The following is a 20,340-nucleotide window of genomic DNA, read 5'->3' on the forward strand; positions in this document are numbered from 1 at the left end:
TACGTTTGTCTAGGAAGTTTGTTTAAATATGCATCTTAGACAAACATACGTTTGTCTAGGATGCATATTTAATCGATTAAAGTCAGTCTAGAGATGTTAATGTTAACGCGAGAAGACCCATTTCAAATGTGAAATGCCGGGACACTAGTAACCTGTGTAACCACCAGATTTTTAAATGCAAAGTGTACTTTAAAGTGCAAAATTTCCTTTTGTCGTACAGGTGTCAGCTTCCATGTTGTACTTGGTCGGTCAATAGTGGGACTGTTACGGCCGTATTCACCAACCGTTGTTAAACATCGGCTGATGATTAAACGCTGATCAGCAGTCAAATCGGTATTCACCACACCAAATCGGTTGACGATTTCCCCCTGTTTTGCCCCATTTTTTGATTCACGGACTTCCGATAATCAAATTTGATCAACGGTTTTCCGCATGCGCAGTTCTCAAGAAGGACAACTGTTACATTAGTTTTCAAACAAACATGGAGGATTTAGATACATTGGAACTATTGCAGTTGATATCAGATAGGAGGTGAATAATTTACACTGACAGAGTTTCTGATTTGGATTTGTTAGATGAATGTGATTTTGTTTCCAATGCATTTTATCTTTGAGAAGGAGAAATTAAGCACCAATATTTTACGAAACAGTGCTGTAACTACTGAAGAGAAATTGTGTATTGCCTTACGTTTTTTTGCTTCAGGAAGTCGTCAACAAATAATTGGTGATTTCAATCAAACTATCCAGTCATCATGTTGCCGGGCTATAAATGAAGTATCTAGATGTATAGCTGAAATGAGGCCAAGATTCATTTACCTACCAAATAATGAATCTGAGCGACTTGAGGTATGTTTACATTTATCCCTTTTACATCGTTCATATGGGAATCCCTTTTTATTGTTATTATATCCGAGTTGATTTTTGATTATTATTTTCTGGAATTAAAATTAGAATCTGTCATTTGTATAATTCCGTGAACATTCAAATTTTTGAAGCAAAGGAATTATAATTAAAAGAATTTTCTAAACTTATTAATACCTTTTAGAAAACTCATCAAGTTTAGTACGATTATACTGTTTTTTGTCAATACTGTTTTACAGTTTTTTGTTCCTTAAAATACTTCCATTAAAAACATTTTATTGCATATTTTCTATCTGGTTAATCTAATGACTTGCTAATAAAATAAGTTATTTCATATCTATACATATTCATATCATTTGTGTAGTCTTATAGTTTTTTTAATTATGTTATTATGGCGATATAAGTTATTAAAAATTGATAATGTATGTATGTAATATTTTTTCAAATCATTTTTAATTAACTTTTAATATTACTTTTATAACTAGAATTCATCTGTAACAGTTTTTGCATTTGTTATGCTATAAGAAAATTTTCCCATTCTTTACATAGACAGTGTACATGTTAATCAATTTTAACCTTGCTCCTTTTATTTTTCAATTTTGTAAATCTGTAAAAATATAATAAAGAATTCAAGTATTAAAGATTATTTGCAATATAAACTTAACATTTTAATTATGCTTTATTCCATATTGAAAAATCTTATTCTTCTACCCCTACCATTATACCACTGTATATCAAAGATTACAGCAGATTTTTGTATGAATAAAGCAAGAAGGGTTTTTGAGAAACAACCACCTAAATAATAAATATGTTTTCGTTGAACAAATAATATTTTAAGATTAGGAAAAAAAATATTCTTTCTGTAGAATATTTTCCAAAGTTATCTGAAATCACTTACAAATATTTTAGAATGCACATTTCTAGTGATTGGGAATAGAATATCTTATGTCTTTTTTTATATATATAAAAAAGTTTTAAAAAGTACTGTATAAATGAATTCTAAATTTAGTTACAAAAAATGGAATTTTTGTCTTATATCAAATCTTATAATATTTAATATTATAATCAAATAAATTATAATATTTGTGTTTATACTATCAATTTTTAAGTATGTCATGTAAGTATTATTGTTAAATTAGCAATTTTTTTCATTAGTTATTTATAATATAATTAATTCTTATTTCACATTTCTCAGATTAAAGACTTACAAAGATATGGAAGAAATAAGGAACAGCCTTTTCCTCCTGAAAAAAAAAAAAGAAAAAAGAAAAGAAAGAAAGAAAAGCAACAAACAAAAAAATCTTTTTCATCTGTCTGGTGATGATTATACAGGATTGCTTTTTGTATTTTTGAAACTTTCCTGTATGACTCATTTCCATGATTGTACACTGTTTTCACATGGGTATATAAGTTTTTTTTTTTTTTTTTTTTTTTTTTTTTTTAGTAAATTGATTTTTTATGTTATTATTTATTTTATAGAAAAAGAATTATTGCAGTTTTTATTATGATTAATAATTAGAAATTTAAAGAAATTACTTTTGTTACTTATAAATTGTGTGATATAATAATGTGCTTAGTTACTCAATATAGCTAATCTCTTTTACAATATCAGTTTACTTCAGCTTTAATCTTCAACAATGTGTATAAAATTAACATTTTTTAAAGAAATCAAATTTTGACCTTTGTTATCTGCTGAAAATGATTACCAATTTTTATTAATGTTTTCCTTCTCATTACATAACAAATTTTAACATTATTTCTAATGTATTCTCTACCTGATTATTTTTTGAATTTATCTGTATAGAAATGACTAAATAATTCCTTATTCCCATCTTTGAAAATCAAATGTATTTTTAATTTGATGTTGTTCTTTTTATGATTTATAGAAAATGACATGCATGTATGACTCATATCAGTGTAGTTATTTTTTAGTGGTTTTTTGTGCTCATTATCTTATTACAATATGTATATGTATTAGAGAAATAAAAAGACACATATAGAAGAATTTTGTATTAAGAATCAGCATTAATGTTGCACCTCTATTGACACTTTCTTGTAATTCTTGTAGAAGAATTTTGAATTAATAATCAGCATGAATGTTATATTTTAAAGTACCTTTAATGGAACTTTGTTTTAATGCTTGTAGAAGCTGTAACTTCTCTGTCAGAATTTTCTTTTGTAATTCATATATGTTACTTTTCGAGTCAAATTTGAATAAAATAGATTTTTGTATACAGAAGTCCTTTTTTAATTTTGCATATTTTAAGACATTCTGAGAAGTGTGTGAAAAACAAAGAAAATAGATTAATTGGGATTTGAAAATTTTGGAATTTGAAAAACAAGTATAGATAATAACTTATCCGAGTTAATTCAAATTTCTACAAATTATGATGCAAATATAAAATTTTAAAAAAGAGGTTTTTATTTTAAAAATTCAACTTAATTTAACTGACAGTTTAATGTAACCTATTAGAATAATATTTAAGATGATTTCAAGAAAAAAAATTTTGTGAAAAATTCTTTTACTTTTTTGAAACATTTCAATTTGGATCATCTTTCATCAAATTTAAATATAGAAAGAGATTCCTTGTTTAAATACACAAGATCCTGAGTTGAAAAATTTGACAATTAAACAAAGGAAATTATGCTGACTTAACAGTATTTAGTTAGATGTTGTGCTCATAGGTTTATGATTTCAGGAAGTAATGATTGTCATGAAGATATGAATAATTAAAAACATCGTTGGAAATTAATATAATAAAGTGACAGATATTATTCAAGTATGAGTAGAAACTAAATGTTAAAATATCAAAAAATTAATAACTTTTTTGGTACAAAATCCTGGGAATAAAAAAAATAAAAAAAAAAGGCAAAAACTTGTTGAAACAAATGGAATTTCACATTTACTTGAAAGAATTAAAATATCATTACTAGTTTCTGACAGGCTAATCAAGTTAAACTGTGTTGCTTTTTGATTAAGTTTGAATCATCAAGCAGAAAGTGTTAAAAAATGTATTGTTAATTGTAGATGTTTTGCCACTCAATTTATTTGAACAAAAGTGAATGCTTATGATGTGCAAATTAATCATTTATTTCATTCAGGGATATCAATTCTAAAATAAGTATGGTTTTCATCAATATTTACATTATTTTTATACTGATTTGTAATGTCAAGTACATGTTGTCAAGCTAACAATTAGCCCATTCAAATTTAAAGAGTTGCTAAATTCATTGTTTACAAAAAGTTTTAGATATGAGGTATAAATGAGCTTCTTCACTTCCACAATAACTATATACTATTCAAATTTATTGCATGAATATTTATTTTGGTGAAATAGCTGTTGGTCTTCAATATTCATATACAATTTTCACTGACTTTTGTTTATAATTTGAATCTTCTGATTTGCAGCATATATTCTGAATGTATATATTCTTCTTATATGTATATATTCTGACATTTATAACTATAAATTTATATCTTTTTAACAAAATATATGTAAAAATTTAATATTCTGATAGTTAATAAAAGAAAAATTTTCCATATTTGCTTTTCGATAGAAATAAAAGCATACCACAGAATAAGTATTTATTACTTTTATTCAGTTTTGAGGGAAAAAAATTATCTCAAAAACTACTGAATATGTAGACAGCTAATACATATTTAAATATTGACACCAAAAACAATCTTAGTATTTTTTTAAAATATAATATATTGTGGAAGTTTAAAACCTATTTGTTTAAAAATAAATGCTGAAAGTCTAATAACAATCTTAAAGAGAAGTTTGTAATATATGCTATAAACTTCATGCAAACAATTATATGGGATTGCCAGAGATATCATTGCAATTTAAATAACCTTTGGAAATTGAAATATTTTGTGTAAATGAAAATTATTTACTAATATGAAAGTCATAATACTTGTAAGCAAGATTTTATACACTACATTTCCTCCTTTTTTATTATATTAAAAATACAGGATACTACAATTTTTGTTAAATTCATTGTTTAGAAGAAACTTCAATGAACTCCTCACTTGCGAAATCAGTTTGCAGCAGTTTGTTATTTCTATTGTTTATGTATATTCTCTATAATTATATAAAAAATGTTTAAATATTTCCATAAGTAAATGAACTAATTTAAGGTTAATATGCATTTTTTTCAAAAATTTAATTGAGATAGACCTTTTGTAAAAGTTTAATTCATTGGAAAACTATTCAAAGCACAGCTAATATGCATATTCTCAATTCAAAAGAGAGCAAATGCTCAAATGTTTTATTACATAATAATAGAGTGGAAATTTAAAATATACTTGGTTAATAATGTATAGTCAGAGAAACAATCCTACGAAAAGCTATAATATCATGTAAGCAAATCGGTGAGATTGTCACTAGGCAATATCACCTTCGTTTTCTCGTTTGATCCTTGTACACATCTGGGAAAGAAACAAAATAACAACAAAAACACGAAACAGCGCCACCCATCAGCTGATAATCATGTGATATATATAGACCAATGAAGATCCATTTCCGGTTGAAAAAGGCAGAAAAAGCTGCTTGTCGTAACCTTGATGCTTAGTCGTGAAATTACCGTTCGTGAATACCAATGATCATTGGTTGATGATTAATCGTTGATCATGGGTTGAACGATCCGATGTTTAGCAACCGGTTTGGTGAATACGGCCGTTAATGCTGACTTTTAAAGACGCTAGAGTTGTCGACCAATGATACGAGCTAGATTGAAGAAAGATCTGGTGATCTAGCATGCCAAAGTAATATGTTGGCACTCTGTAGAGCATGTTGTATTACAAAAGTGGTATGAGGATAAGCGTTATACTGTTGGAAAACATCTTCTTGAATGCTGCATATGAATGGCAAACAATAGGTTTGTGCGGGCTGAGGTTCGAACTCGCAACGTTAGGGTTCATAGCCGAGTAACATAAGCACTAGACAAAAGTGTACACTCTTCTCCGGAAGTTGTTAGCTGCCTTATAATGTTACCACCACAACAGTCCCCCACCAGTGAGTCGGTAGAGTTTATCGCGCCAGTTATGGCGAGCGACGAACGTGATTATCGCGCCAGGCGTTATGGCGAGCGACGAACTTTGTTATCGCGCCAAGTGTTATGGCGGGCAACGGCGAGCGTGTGTGTGAGTGGTTGCTGCCGGTAGATGGAGCCACGACAGCTGGATGAAGGATGCGGTTGTTCAGAACCAGGGTCACCAATGTGCGGGTTGAGGTTCGAACTCGCAACGTTAGGGTTCATAGCCAAGTAACATAACCACTAGACAAAAGTGTACACTTTTCTCCGGAAGTTGTTAGCTGCCTTATAATGTTACCACCACAGGTTGAATCACCATACTGACATACAAATTTAGTCAATGAGCTTGTGCGGTATGGTTCGTGTGGAATTTCGACTGAGATATTGCGATAGTTATGATTATTTGTCATTAGTTAATGATAAAATTAAAGGACGGGAAGAAAGGTTGACGCTGTAACTCCTTGATTACTAAGTATAATTTCTGCTTTGTTGGAGTAGTATTAATCTAGATCTTTTAATGTTAAGGTTTTGGGTGTAAGTTACTATTTACTTTAGTGCTTCGTTTTCTATTAGAATTATGTCATTGAAAAGTTTTTCTGCTATTTCAATAATATTGTTGCTATTAGCGCTAGGCGAGGATCGAACTCGCAACCTTTGGGTTCGTAGCCGAGTAACAAGACCACTAGACAAAAGAAATTTCTCATGTCTCGTAGCTGTTATCTGGCTTATAAAGCGTCACCACATTACTCCCCCTTCAGTTCGTCGGAGGTGAGACGAACGATTTTTTGTCCTGTTTTTGCTGTTATTAGTGGTGATATATTGGCTGTTGCGCCTTATCCATTTTTTTTTTTTTATTGGCTGATTATTTATCAGCTTCCTTTATTTATTGGCTGATTATTTATCAGCTGCATTTTTTATTGGCTGACTATTTATCAGCTTCATTTATTTATTGGCTCATTATTTATCAGCTTTATTTTTTTATTTATTTCTGATAGAGGGCGCCACAACAGTTGTATGAAGTTTGCGTATTTTCGTCATCGGGTCACCAATGTTGCTACTAGCGCTAGGCGAGGATCGAACTCGCAACCTTTGGGTTCGTAGCCGAGTAACAAGACCACTAGACAAAAGAAATTTCTCATGTCTCGTAGCTGTTATCTGGCTTATAAAGCGTCACCACAATATCTTTTATTGGGGGAATGTCGAGGACTCGTATGATGTTGTTGCTGTTGGCGATAAGCGAGGATCGAACTCGCAACCTTATGGTTCGTAGCCGAGTAACATGACCACAAGACAAAAGAAATTTCTCCTGTCTCGTAGCTGTTATCTGGCTTATAAAGCGTCACCACATTACTCCCCCTCCAGTGCGTCGGAGGTGTGACGAACGATATTTTGTCCTGTTTTTGCTGTTATTAGTGGTGATATTGGCTGTTGCGCCTTATGCATTTTTTTAATTAGCTGATTATTTATCAGCTTCATTTTTTTTAAAAATTTATTGGCTGATTTTTTATCAGCTTATTGATTTTATTTATTTCTGGTAGAGGGAGTCACAACAGTTGTATGAAGGTTGTGTATTTTCGTCATCGGGTCACCAATGTTGCTGTTGGCGATAAGCGAGGATCGAACTCGCAACCTTATGGTTCGTAGCCGAGTAACATGGCCACAAAACAAAAGAAATTTCTCTTGCTTCGTAGCTGTTATCTGGCTTATAAAGCGTCACCACAATGTCGTCGTTTCTCATGAACCTTCTCACTTTAGTTATCTGTTTAAGGATTATATTTTAGTACCTCTCTATAATATTGGTGTTAGATTAGCTGCGTATGCCCAAACTGAGCAGGATGAAATGACATGCCGATGTGCAAGTTCTCTTTATAACTTCGGAAAAATGAACTCCGCCATTTTTAGTAGCGTATAAGCAATTCTACTGCCATCGTTAAACCCCATGTTCATCTCTTGCAATTGAACTGGTAATGTTGCCATTAAAATATAATTTAGTTTTTAGCAATTAAACTATTTGGAGCATTTGAAATTTTTTATTTGTTCTGGGTGTGCAAAATCAGCAGGAAAAGATTTTTAATTTTCTATTCTTACTATATAATTTATCTTGCCACTATACTACATTATTAACTCAAGCGGCGAATCATAAGCTGTATATTTGACGGTGTGCCCACTGACAGTTTCGGACACCTTTTGTTTACAAATTATTAGTGAACTGCTTTTTAGTTTTTTCCTAGTGCATGAAATTACTTGTTTTTAAAAAAATGTTTTTGATTTTTATCTTTAAGAATTATGAAAGTGATAGGAGGATTTTAAATGTTTCAGATTCAACATTCTGCCATAAATATTTTTTAAAAAACTTTTTTTCTCCAAAAGTTCGCAAATTATTTTCTTGATGGAAGTGAATATAAATCCAAAGCAAGCTTCTTTTACTATGGCTGTATCTTGTAAAGATCAAACTGCAGATATTCGAAATATACAAATTACTGCTAATAAAGCATTGCAGAATATTTACTCCTTGTATAATGAAATCATGATACCAAAATCTAACGCTGATGTTGATTGTGAAGCATCTATAAGTGATTTTTCTAATGATTCGACATTTTCTGTTGGTATTAAAAACAGTTGTCATTCTTATTATAGTGTGCCAAAACTGTTACGTACAGAACTATGTAGTAAATGTCAGAAATTAGTTTCCTTATGTTCTAGATGCTGTAAACAAGGATCTAATAATATTTTACAAAGTCAGCATTATTCACAAATTACTAATAAGAACTCTCACCAGGAACGAAGCAATTCATACCCACAAGTAAAACCTTTCTGTAAAAATTCTTATTGCTCTGGACAAAAAGATTTTTATCAACAAGAACAGCATGCTCAAAAAGATGTTTCTCAGGAAAAAAGAATCTCTAGAACAGAATCTTATTGTCCTGAAGAATTGCAAAAAAATTTACTTCATAAAAAAATATTTTCTCGAAGTAATTCTATTCAGAAAGAGCAAAATTCAGATAGAGATTTTTGTCTGCAAGAAAAAAGAAATTCTTATTATGCTGAATCTATGACTGGAACTGACTCAGAAAAAGATGATTCTCCAAATTATACTTTTAAAAGCGTAAAAGAATCCAATATGCAGTTCAACATTACTATTCCCAAACCATTTTCTCTGTCTGCTGAAAATGTAAGACGACAACAGATTAAAGAAGAGAAGATTTCAAAATTGAGAGAAGAAATTAACAGCCAAATTGTAAAAGAGTTGAACGTTAAATTTTCTCCCAGGCCTGTTCCTAAGCATGTACATTTACCTTTATATGGTGAAATGATGAAGATGTATGAACAAAGAAAGAAAGAGCGCAAAGAAAAGTGTATTGAAATCATGAACAAGAAAGTAAAACCTTTTAATTTAAGTACTAGTGCTCAAACCAATGTTTCAAGATCAAAATCTATGTCTAATCTGTCACAAGAGGGATCAAAAACATTTAAGGCAAAACCAGTGCCTAAAAATATTCTGAGTGAAAATATATCTCAAAAAGTAAAAAACAAAGAAGAAGTACGTAAAATTCTTATTGCTCAAAGAGCAGAAGAATTGTTAAAGAAATCATCTCTGCCATTTTCACCTAAACCTGTTCAGCGTTCCCATTCTTTATATAACATTTCTGATTCTACTTGTAAAAGTAGTGTTAATGTAACTAGAGAAAAGATTGAAGCCATTACAAAGCGTTTATACAGTATTAAATGTCAAGAAACAGTTGAAAATTGGAATAACAAAGTCTTGCAGAATGACTTATGGGATGCTGAACTATCCACTTCCAACAAAAATTATTCTAAAATCAGTAAAGATAAAAAATTTCATAAAAGTGCCTTACCTTATCATAATTTTCCTGTGAGAATGACTACTGCAGCCTTTTTAAGAGAGAAGCAAATTAGGTAGTTAACTGACTATGGTATTTCTTGAATTAAATTTAGTGTCACATTTGAATGTTATTTATTATATGTGATTATTTTTTCTTCTTCAAAATTTGTATTAAAATTAGTTATTCAAAGAATGTTAAAATCATTTTCATTGTTACTGGATTTTATATTTTGAATATCAAACTTAAATATCATTTATATATAATGCTGTATAAGTTATTAGACAAAACTTAACATCTAGTTGCCAATTTAATGATTATTTTTAGCTTAGTGGTTTTCTCAATAACAGCAAAAAAAGTTATTTCACACACTCATTTAAGCCCACCCTTTTTATTAGCTGAATAGCAGCTGTTGCTAAGTATTAATTTTGGTATGAAATATTAATTACCTTCTTCGGCAATGCTGTTGTCAAAGTATCCAAAATATTGTTAAAATATGGAAAGTTCTGAAAGAGAAACACAAAAATTAAAGGGAAAAAAATCATTTAACCCTTTTTTTTATATGTGAATATGTGATATTTCATTGCATTATTCATTATATGATATGTGAATATATGATATTTCATTATCAATTATTTTGATATAATTATGAGCTTTAATTGGAAATTTTAAAGCTAATTTTTATATTTGATTGAATCATTATAATTTGAGAAGTGTTTCACTTGAAAATGTTTTACAAAAATTTGTTAATTAATGCGAGTTTTCTGTTTGGGAACTGAATAACATACAAAAATGGCAAAAGCTCATTTCAAAGCTTCAATGCTTAAATATAATTTTAAAATTATATGTTTTTATTTTCTATAACATAAATATAATTGGTTATTATCATAAAATAGAATTTGAGATTATCCTGGATTATTTTAATATGAAATATAATTTATTTTATGAAAATACTTTAAAATAGTTATACAATATCATTTTTAAGGCTGCAAATTATAATAATAATAACTGAAAAATCTTAGTGATAAATATTGCTATTACTAAAATAGTCCAAAAATTCAAGCTTGGTTATTCATATCTATTTAATACTAGGTTTACCAAGATCAGCATTTTGACCCTTTTGAGAAAAATTTTATTAATTTTCTTCAAAAAAAATTATTGCCATATTTTATGAGAATATTTTAATTTATTTTTATTTACATTTATAAAACATATAATCACAAATATTATCTTTCTCTTTTTTTAGTTTCGAAGGAATATATATAGTATACCTACTTTTACTGAAAGGGGCATTTTGACCATTCAAATAAATATTTTTGAGAATACATAAATTTATATTTAAATATGCAGTGACTTGATAGGGATGCACATAGATATAGATATAAATATAGAAATAAGTATGTATTAATAAAATGTGTGTATATAAGAAGCAGGAAGAGGAAGCCAAAAGTCAGTCAGATAGAAGTTATTATAGGTTGTTAAGAAGACGTTTGAGTCAGTGTTTTGGTAGAAGAATAGATGGTCTTGAAGACCTTGATTAGAAAATAAACACCTTTTTTAGTAAATAAACACAGAGGAACTGCCTTTTCATCACACTATACCTCAACAAATATATAGAAAATATAAAAGTTTTTTCTATTTTAACTTTAAATAGATAGGTCAATTTATGTTTTTTCTAATTAAATACCAAAAAGGGGTCATTTTAACCTCCTTGGTAGAAATAGGTATAAGTCAACTCATGGTCAACCTAGTATTAATATTTTTATAGTTTCATTTCCTTGGTATTCTCTAATTCTAGTAATAGGTATTTAAGCAGCCAAAATAGAAAATTCCATTCTTATCAATTAACTCTAAAGTAGTTAACTCAAATCTAATTATAAAAAATTTCTTAAAAATAGCTTGAAATTTTTTTAAAAAAATTGCAGAAATTTAATAAATTGTTAAAAAAACATTTTTATAAAATCAAAATATTTTAATGAAATCTAAATCATTTTTATCAAATCAAATTAATTACATTTGATTTTTTAAAATGCTTATTAATAAATGCATTTAAAGATTGCTTCATCTGCTCTTTTTAATTGCAAAAATGCATCAGGTATGAATATGCTATCAACAGCATATGTTTTTTTTTTCTTTTATCTTTTTTGCCATTTTTGCAGCCAAGATTTTTTTTTAATTTGGTTTCTTCTGACTTTTTGAGGACCTCTGTATTTATTGAAAGATCCTAATTTGACCAATATTTGAAGCGTGCAGTTATTGCTGTCCAGCTATACAAAAATTGATAATTAAGTGGTATCTCATTTTAAAACTATAACATGTATGTATTTTTGCTATGCCACATTTTTTTTATGATGAATACAAGATATAGATTTGCATCCTGCTTTCCAAATTCGATCTATTGAAATGTAACATTTCAAAAAAAATTTATTGATTAGATAGAACTCTTGTAAGTGGAAAAAAAGAATACATTGTCATATAAATTCAAAACATCTCCTAGATTCTTTCCACCTATTGATATGTAAGCTTTTATCAAAACTTTATGTCCTGACTATTAAAAAATATAGCCCTCAGTAGTGGCCAAAAAGGCTCATATGCCATGTGGCTGAGGTTGAGATTATTCTGTCTTTAAACTAATATTATTAAAAATTATATAAATCTAAGCAACATTTTGCTCCTCATGGTCAGGCCAGCAATTTGTTGTTTTCCTTCATGCAAAATACATATGTGGGCCAGTTTCTTTTGAGAGTTCTCCTAGAAGATAATCTATCCTAAATGCTGTCAGATTTTTACGTTTGGTGATTAATTGGTAATCTAAGATCACATTAACAAAAGAATCATAACAATTCTCTTTTATCATGAGTCCTTGAGGCACCATGACATGAACTTCTTTATATGATAAATAAAGTGGGATAAATTACAAAACAAATGACAAGAAAGAAAAATCTAGAATGATTTTTCAAGGTTTGGGAAGTAAAATTAGTTTTATTATTTTATCATAGATATTATTATTTTAATCAATATGAATGTAAAGTTAAAGTAGTTGATTTAAAGTTATGTGATAGATAATAACAAAATTAAATTTCATCCATCTAAGCAACAGGGCTAGATTTTTTTTCCCCCATTTTTCATATTTGCCTCTTTTTAAGAGGAGATAATTCATGATTATATTTATATTTTTTAAATTTCAATTTATAAAGTAGTGTTAGGACTAGAGAGATGTAATTAAATAAAAAATCAGTTTTATTAATTGTAAAAACTAATTTATGAGACTTAACCACATGACTTCTGAAGGCTGTCAAAACCTAGTAGTTAAGCCAGTTTCGTAGTGAGAAGATGAAAGTTACTTAATAGAAATAATTAAATAACACTTATAAATAGTCTGTATATTGAAGCTCTTTATTTCAGAGAATAGCTAGTTCATTTTATGCAGCTTTTCCTATTACTCTGAAATGTGTAAAAGCTAATATGTCATTCAGCTTTGATTCAGTAACTTTCTAAGAGTATCAACTTGAATTGTCACTGAAAATTTCTAAGGGTACAAAGGTACTTAATATTTCTAGGCTTTAAAAAAAAATCTTAACAATATATGCATTATATTTACATGTACTGCCAAATATAATATTAATGAGTTATAAATTAATTTGATATAATACTAAAAACATGCATTCTTTCATTGAATTTATTAAAATATAAAATATATTGTAAAAGTTTTAAAAAATTTCGTAATATTCACGAACTTAACATAACAACATACACTTGACATAATAATATATTTGCAACCAAAGTTAAGTAATTGTTGCAATTCAGTATTTATTTTGAGGGTCAGAAATTTAATGAATAAATAATAGCTTCATCTAATTGTCAGATGTTCTGTTATTGTGACATTGCTTACTAATAATAACCAACTCATAGATTGTTGCATAAACAGTAGGATCCATTATACTTTTACCATTGTAGAATTCTTTCCCAAGTGATGTTAAAAACACATTTTAATTTCTCTTAAATTATAATAATATAAAATAATGATAATGTTATTTTCTGTGAGTATGTATTGATTCGATTTTATTTATATTCAAATGCAGTTATGAAATAATATATTTTAGGGAAATATTTCATCATGAGCTATTTAATCTTGATCATTTTGAGTGTTAAAGTTTTCATCTTTTTATTTACAGTGATATAATTTTATTTTGGTATCTTTCTTTGAATTTGCCATTAAGGAGATTTTCAACTTTTTTTCATCATTTCAAGTCCTGCATTTTATTACTTGAATGGCTCTCAGATATGTAATATACTTTTATGCATTTACTGCTCCATTTCCTCAAATTTAAAATAATTTAATGCATTCTTTGTTTCAGAGCAGATATAGAAATGAGAAAAAGAAGAGAAGAAATGGATGAAAGTATTAGAGAAAGAATTGCTCAGAAGAGAAAAGAAATTCTGAAAAACATATGGCCAAGGTTGAAATCTGTGGAACAAGTGTACGATATTGGAAAAGAAATTGAAGAAAAGGTCAAAACTTACAGGTGAAGTATTTTATCTAAAAGAAAAATGTATCATTTCTGCACAAGTTCTGTAGAAAGTTCTCTATATAGCAGTTACAATTGTTTTGGAGTTAAAAGTATGTTATTTTATTTTTTAGACAGCAACTGAGAATTAAAAAAAAAAATAATGGAATCATGTTGTTGAAATAAAAGTTATTCTTGACATCTATGACAAGTTAATCATTGATAATCCATAAAGAATATTTACATTCGTAGTTTTATGTTGTACTATTTAAGTTAATGTTTGTTTTCAAAAAATTTTTGATGCAAATTGCTCCTATATGAAAAGGAACAGTCAGAATCTATATTGCATCATATTTCTTTGCAATTATGATTTACCACACTCAAAGGATTTTTAAAACACATAATAAGCTAGTATTATTTGTTAAATGTATTTTGATTAAATTTTAGAGAATCACAAAAGAGCCGTGAACAAGAGTATGAAAAAGAACTGGAGGACATGATGAAAAGGGTTTCTAAACAATTTCTTCTAATTGAAAGACAATCAAAGGTATTCTTTTCTGCAATTTCTTTATAAGAAATAATTGCAATATTCATTATCTGTTTTTTTCTCCCAAATGTATTCAGTTTAAAATGTGTATAATTTTGTCTATTTTCATATTTACTTGTTTGAACTTTCACATATAATTATAATGTGTTACATGAAGCTTCATCTAATTCAGTGATATTTAATCCTTAACTTTTTTTTCGTGACCAGTTAATTTGCTGTTATATTGGTTGTATTTCAATTAAATCTCATAGACATAATTTGATGTTAGGGATTCCCTCAACAAAGTGTTTTTAAGTATAAAATTGTGATTTGACATTAAGGCCATATTATTTTCTTAGCATTACATCTATTCTGTCAGCCTTAAGCATAAATCTTTCTAATGAAGTCAAATCCTCTGACGTCATCACAATGCTACCCTTTGCACTTGAATGATGATTCTCACTCACCATTCAAGATGAAGCATGATTTTGACATTTTATTTATTTATTTATTTTAATTTTTATAGTTAAAATTGCCTACAGAGTTGTAAGAAGATCTAGATTACTTTTTCGAGGAAATTTAACTTAAAACAAATATAGATTTTTATTTTTTGGTAGCGAGAATAATTATGCATCGAATTACTTTTCCAAGTACAAAGGGTTAAAAATATAATTGCCTGGAACAATCTATTTTCTAAATGTACAATTTTTCTGTACTGGTACATCACTTTCTGTTTTCTCATACAAACTGTGCACATAATAAACACAATCATTTTTTCTCTAGCTTTGAACAATGATTGAAAATAATGCAATTAAGTATTTCATGAAATAATGAATAGGGTATTGTATTATAGAATATTATTGAAAATTGTCAAATAAATATCAAAAGTTTGTTTAGTATTTAATTAACTAGAAATATAAAAAAATTGCTCAAAGGTGCACATTCTCCATTTTTAAAATATATTTGGACCAAATTTGGTAGCTCTAGGTCAGATAGACTGGCCTGTAAAGCATGATAATACTCACAAACATGCATCCTCCTTTATTTTAATAAAGATTTTTGTTTATTAAAATATCTCCTAAAGTTAGAGATTTTTTCATGTACTTTAGTGTACATGTTTACAAATGTGTAAAATAAATTTAATAAAAACGATTTTTAAAAGCATATTTATAGAAAAGTAGAACTTTTTAAATTTTAATTATTGTCTGCTTACTAGTCGTTAATTTATAATTTATTATTATAAATATTATAGAATCTTAAACTTTTTTTTTTTTTGCTAAAATTCACTGCCCATATTACATTTAAATTTAGTTAAATGCACTGATTTACTAACAAGTAAATTCTGAATTATTAAGATAGTGTATTGTCATTAAGAACAGACAAGTACACAAAATTTCATAATTTTTCTTTCCATAACTTCATATTTTAATATTTACAAGTCTACAGTTGAAAATAAATTAATAATGAATAATTTTTATATAATGTTAAGTAAACTAAAATATAATTTTACATAAACCTTAATGTGATATTTTATGTAACGATTGCTTTGTAAATTTGTTTTGTTTAATATTGAATGATCTTTGGAACTTTTTCTAAAGCTCATCTATATGAGTCAGCCTATATAATGGATCCTCTAATATCACAAATGTGTAAATTCATTTTCGCCATCCGGGCACAAGTGATAAATTGCTAAATATCGTCTGAAGTATCACTTTTTATTTGTAATTTATATTTGCATAAGTTTAAGGGAAATTGGTTTTAATTGCAAAGAGCTATTCTTTTCGTAAAAATTAGTCATTTCACTTTCGCAATTGTTTATTATTGCTCATTTGTTGAGTCAAATCAAAGGTTTACAAGGAAATGTCAAGTAGCCATGCTGTTAGAATTTTCCGTAAACACGATCACTATAAGTTCAAATTTGCCGTGTAAGAGTTTCATTTCCTGCTCATTCTCCAAGCAAAAAATAAGACTAGTACAGATAATACATACAACAGCAAATGAATTGGGGAAATATGTGCTGGCTTTTTATGGAGTTGCTAAGATTAAAACAATCGTCGTTGGGTCTGACGATTTATTTTATCTGCTTGACAATATTTTCCCATAATAGTGACTGGGAAGTTTTGAATTTTTTTAAAAATTTATATCGGTTTTTGTAATTGGCTTATATTCAGATATATAAGATATTTCGTCCAGTTGAAGAACTCTGAGTCAAAATACCAAACAATAAACATGTGAATGGATATTTAGTTATTGAATGAACAACTAAAATAATAAAATCCTTATAAAATCAACAGTGATTTTCATAATTGCAAATAAAAAAAATTAATTATTATGTTAAATTATAATAAATTTCAAGCAAACATAGCATTTAAAATTATTATTTTACAAGATTTATAAGAATGTAACAAAATCGTGTCAATGAAACTTGAACTGCTCTGTCAAATCAAAATTTATGTATCCAAGACTAAAAATATATTTTTAAACATACCTCCCCCTCACTTCCTTGCTTGTTAGTTTGTATCTGCCCATGATGGTAATAATAATAATAAAAAAAAAGCTAGAGAGTATTGTTTAGCAGTCAGTTACAAACCATTGAATCCAGAAACAATTAAAGATAAATTTTCTTCACCCAAGATTGATGTTAATCTAGTGTCCAAACAATAGCAAGCTACTCACAGCGCGGAATTGCTAAGAAGGCAGTGTCGGGTGAAAAGGGCCCAATTCGACTGAATGGTATTCGATTTGACCGATGCCCGTGCAGTACAGTGATTAGTGTCTTTAATTTGGGAACACTATTAAATAAAGTAGACGTGCTATTTAACTGTCTGCAAGAAACTGAATTGATGAGATAATAAAATTAAAACAAGCGTTACAATGTTTGAGATTACCTAAGCTAACCCTGAAACTATCGAAATGTGAATTTGCGAAGAGCTATTTAGAGTTCATTATCAACGAAAAAAAATCAGTCGAAGAAAAATAGTTTTTATAACACATTTTCCGAAATAAGAAAATTATTAGATCTGACGAATTTTTTTCGATGATTTTTCATTATTTAATTGACTTCTGTCAGTTATTTGCAGGCTCATAAAGAATCGCAAATACAAGATTGATCGGCAAGAACTATTGTAAAGTAAATAAAAGAATCTGAATTGTAGCAGGTGCTAAATGAACACTTTGCGAAAGATGTCTATTGAAGAAATGGCTAAAGACAGTCAATAAGAAATCTGCATCTCTTTCTTGGTGATAGTGGTATTGTATGAATTAGTGAAAGGCTAGGTAATAGAGACTTAAGCAATGATTGAAAATAGTCAATTCCGTTTGCCTTCAAAAGTAAAGTCGTTTAATTGATGCCACAGAATGGATATTGCATATTGATCTCAATCTCAATTCATGTAGAGAAGACTAGGGCAACTTGACTTTCTAGACAAGATAAAAAAAAATTGACTTAGTGTATGTTCATAGTAATCAAGCTTCACTACTTTATGGATATTCAAAGCTGTTCACGCTGTTGGATAATGAAAATTAGCAGTGTCATTTCTTTGTTATGTATTTTTTCTAGGTACTATTTTTTAGTTTTAAAGTTTAGAGTGCCCTTTCATTTCGTCAAGAATGTCAAAGTCAAAAATCAAGATAACTGACAATAATTGTTTTTACAATTTTGTTTCTGTGGTGAGTCATACTGAGTAGCGACTTGACATTGTTGGCATCCTTGGTGAGATGAAGAGCAAGCTTATCTTGATTTCAAGCGAAATATTTTACGGAAATTTCTCGGGGCAATCCTGATAATTATTGGCTAAGCTTTAATATACAGTCATTTGGCGCCTTGAGAGGTTGGCAATTCCTCGATGGCGCTTTAGCTACCGTTACGCTATTGCTGTCGTTCGAACCACATTCGGCCATTTCCTAAAATTTGGCAATAATTTTTTTTTTTTTCTGGCGAAAATGACTGTATATCAAAGCTGTTCCTAATTATTAATGCAGCGTTAAAAGATATTTGTTTTACCGTTGCCTGTGGTCATCTAAGGTTTCGAACTTTTGGCGATTTGTTTTAGATGGTTGGCAGAACTGTAGCGTGCTTTGGAGAGAAATCAAGCATTAATCATAAATTTTAGCTATGAATAGATATTTCTATGTTAACAGTTGTTAATACTATTTAGATAAAACAAATTTTTTATCCGCAGGATTTAAAAGAAAAAATAATTGATACTACAAGAAGCATAGATGAAATGTCTGAAAAAGAGGTGTCTGTCAGTGAAGCTGAAAATGACAGTTCGGAAGAAGTCGAATCATCTGCATCATCGTCAACAAAATCAGATTCAGCGTGAATCTCTTGTTGCTTTATAATTGCGGCGTGGCAAGCGAATGTCTTCAAAAAATTGATTGCATGTAAATTTTTACAATACAGTAATTCCATCAAATCCTTTTTCCGTCTGTATATTTAATTATATTGCATATTCCTTCTGTATTTATATTGCATAAGGGTAAAATCCTAGGAGAGCCCAGACCCTTGGCGACAAGCCGAAAAAAAGCGCCAAGCCAGAACGAGATGGCTACAAACGACAATGGCGGCAAGTGAATATAGCGGGACAAGGTTGATGCGTAATGAAAACATATGTAAACAATACAGAAATTAATCAAATATATAACAGCTCTTACTTTCTTACTGCTGATCTTTTCCGAGTGGAGAGTACAGCGTAATAGTTGATTTTAAAAAAGCATTGAAGGTCTCATCGCTAAGTGAATGACCGTGGGAACACCGCCATATGTATTCTGGGAGGTAATGGTCGAACATACCTTCGGCGTGGCTGGTATGGTTTCTAAGAAAACGTTTAATTGCCGACCATGTACCCTTAATCGAATTTGTGTGAGCACAGGTATCAGGATCCTTAAAACATACGCTATGATTCACCTCCAAATATTTAAAACCCTCATCTGACAAACATTCATACGATGCCCAACAATCGTACTTCCAGGCAAGATTCATTCCTTTATCACACACAACAATTCCTCTTTCGTCCGTCCTTCAACCACTCGAAAAAAACATTTATTCGTTCCTCTTTCTATACTTCCAAACACGCATTGTACATTCACAGACTTGCCTCTTCCATACTTTATCTTCCCAAACTTACTCTCGTCAATTTCAACAATAACATTTACTCCTCCAATTTTCACACTATCATTCGCAATCGCATTCATACAAACCTCTCGACAAAACATAAACCAATCAGCAACTGTATTCTTATTCAATTTCAATTCATTCACAACATAATCATTCATACATCTTCCAAACCACATTCTAGTTACACACAAAATATCATACATACTTAATTTACTATTGGAAAACCACGAATTCTTTCTTATACTTCTGCAAACATCATGCGCATTCACACCTTTTTTCCGACGTCTCCATTCAAATCCATCCAAAACAACACTCGTTTGCATAATCCCATTCGCTCATTACATTCAGGACATTCATAATTCGAAGCAATTAGTTCTTTCTTCATACGCCATTCAATCAATTCTTTCTTACCTTTCGCAATCAACAAAGTAAAAAATTCTAAGGTATC

At 29.1% G+C, this 20,340-nt stretch overlaps 1 protein-coding gene across 1 annotated transcript; it reads left to right on the top strand.

The window, feature by feature from the left end:
- The first annotated feature begins 7,971 nt into the window (after positions 1–7,971).
- On the top strand, positions 7,972–19,191 carry LOC129957231 (protein FAM161B-like). The gene is made up of 4 exons (XM_056069471.1): positions 7,972–9,815; positions 14,098–14,265; positions 14,695–14,794; positions 18,955–19,191. The coding sequence occupies exons 1-4, from the start codon at positions 8,287–8,289 to the stop codon at positions 19,096–19,098; spliced, it is 1,941 nt and encodes a 646-aa protein (XP_055925446.1). The 5' UTR covers positions 7,972–8,286; the 3' UTR covers positions 19,099–19,191.
- Positions 19,192–20,340: the final 1,149 nt, after the last annotated feature.

The sequence above is a fragment of the Argiope bruennichi genome, chromosome 11 (genome assembly GCF_947563725.1).
Source record: "Argiope bruennichi chromosome 11, qqArgBrue1.1, whole genome shotgun sequence".
Lineage (NCBI taxonomy): Eukaryota > Metazoa > Arthropoda > Arachnida > Araneae > Araneidae > Argiope > Argiope bruennichi.

Bases quoted from the DNA above. Each gene is read 5' to 3' on its own strand.
- LOC129957231 (XM_056069471.1), top strand. From the start codon at position 8,287: ATGGAAGTGAATATAAATCCAAAGCAAGCTTCTTTTACTATGGCTGTA. The intron at 9,816-14,097 runs GTAGTTAACTGA...TCTTTGTTTCAG, and splicing joins TTAAGAGAGAAGCAAATTAG to AGCAGATATAGAAATGAGAA. The intron at 14,795-18,954 runs GTATTCTTTTCT...TTTTATCCGCAG, and splicing joins TAATTGAAAGACAATCAAAG to GATTTAAAAGAAAAAATAAT.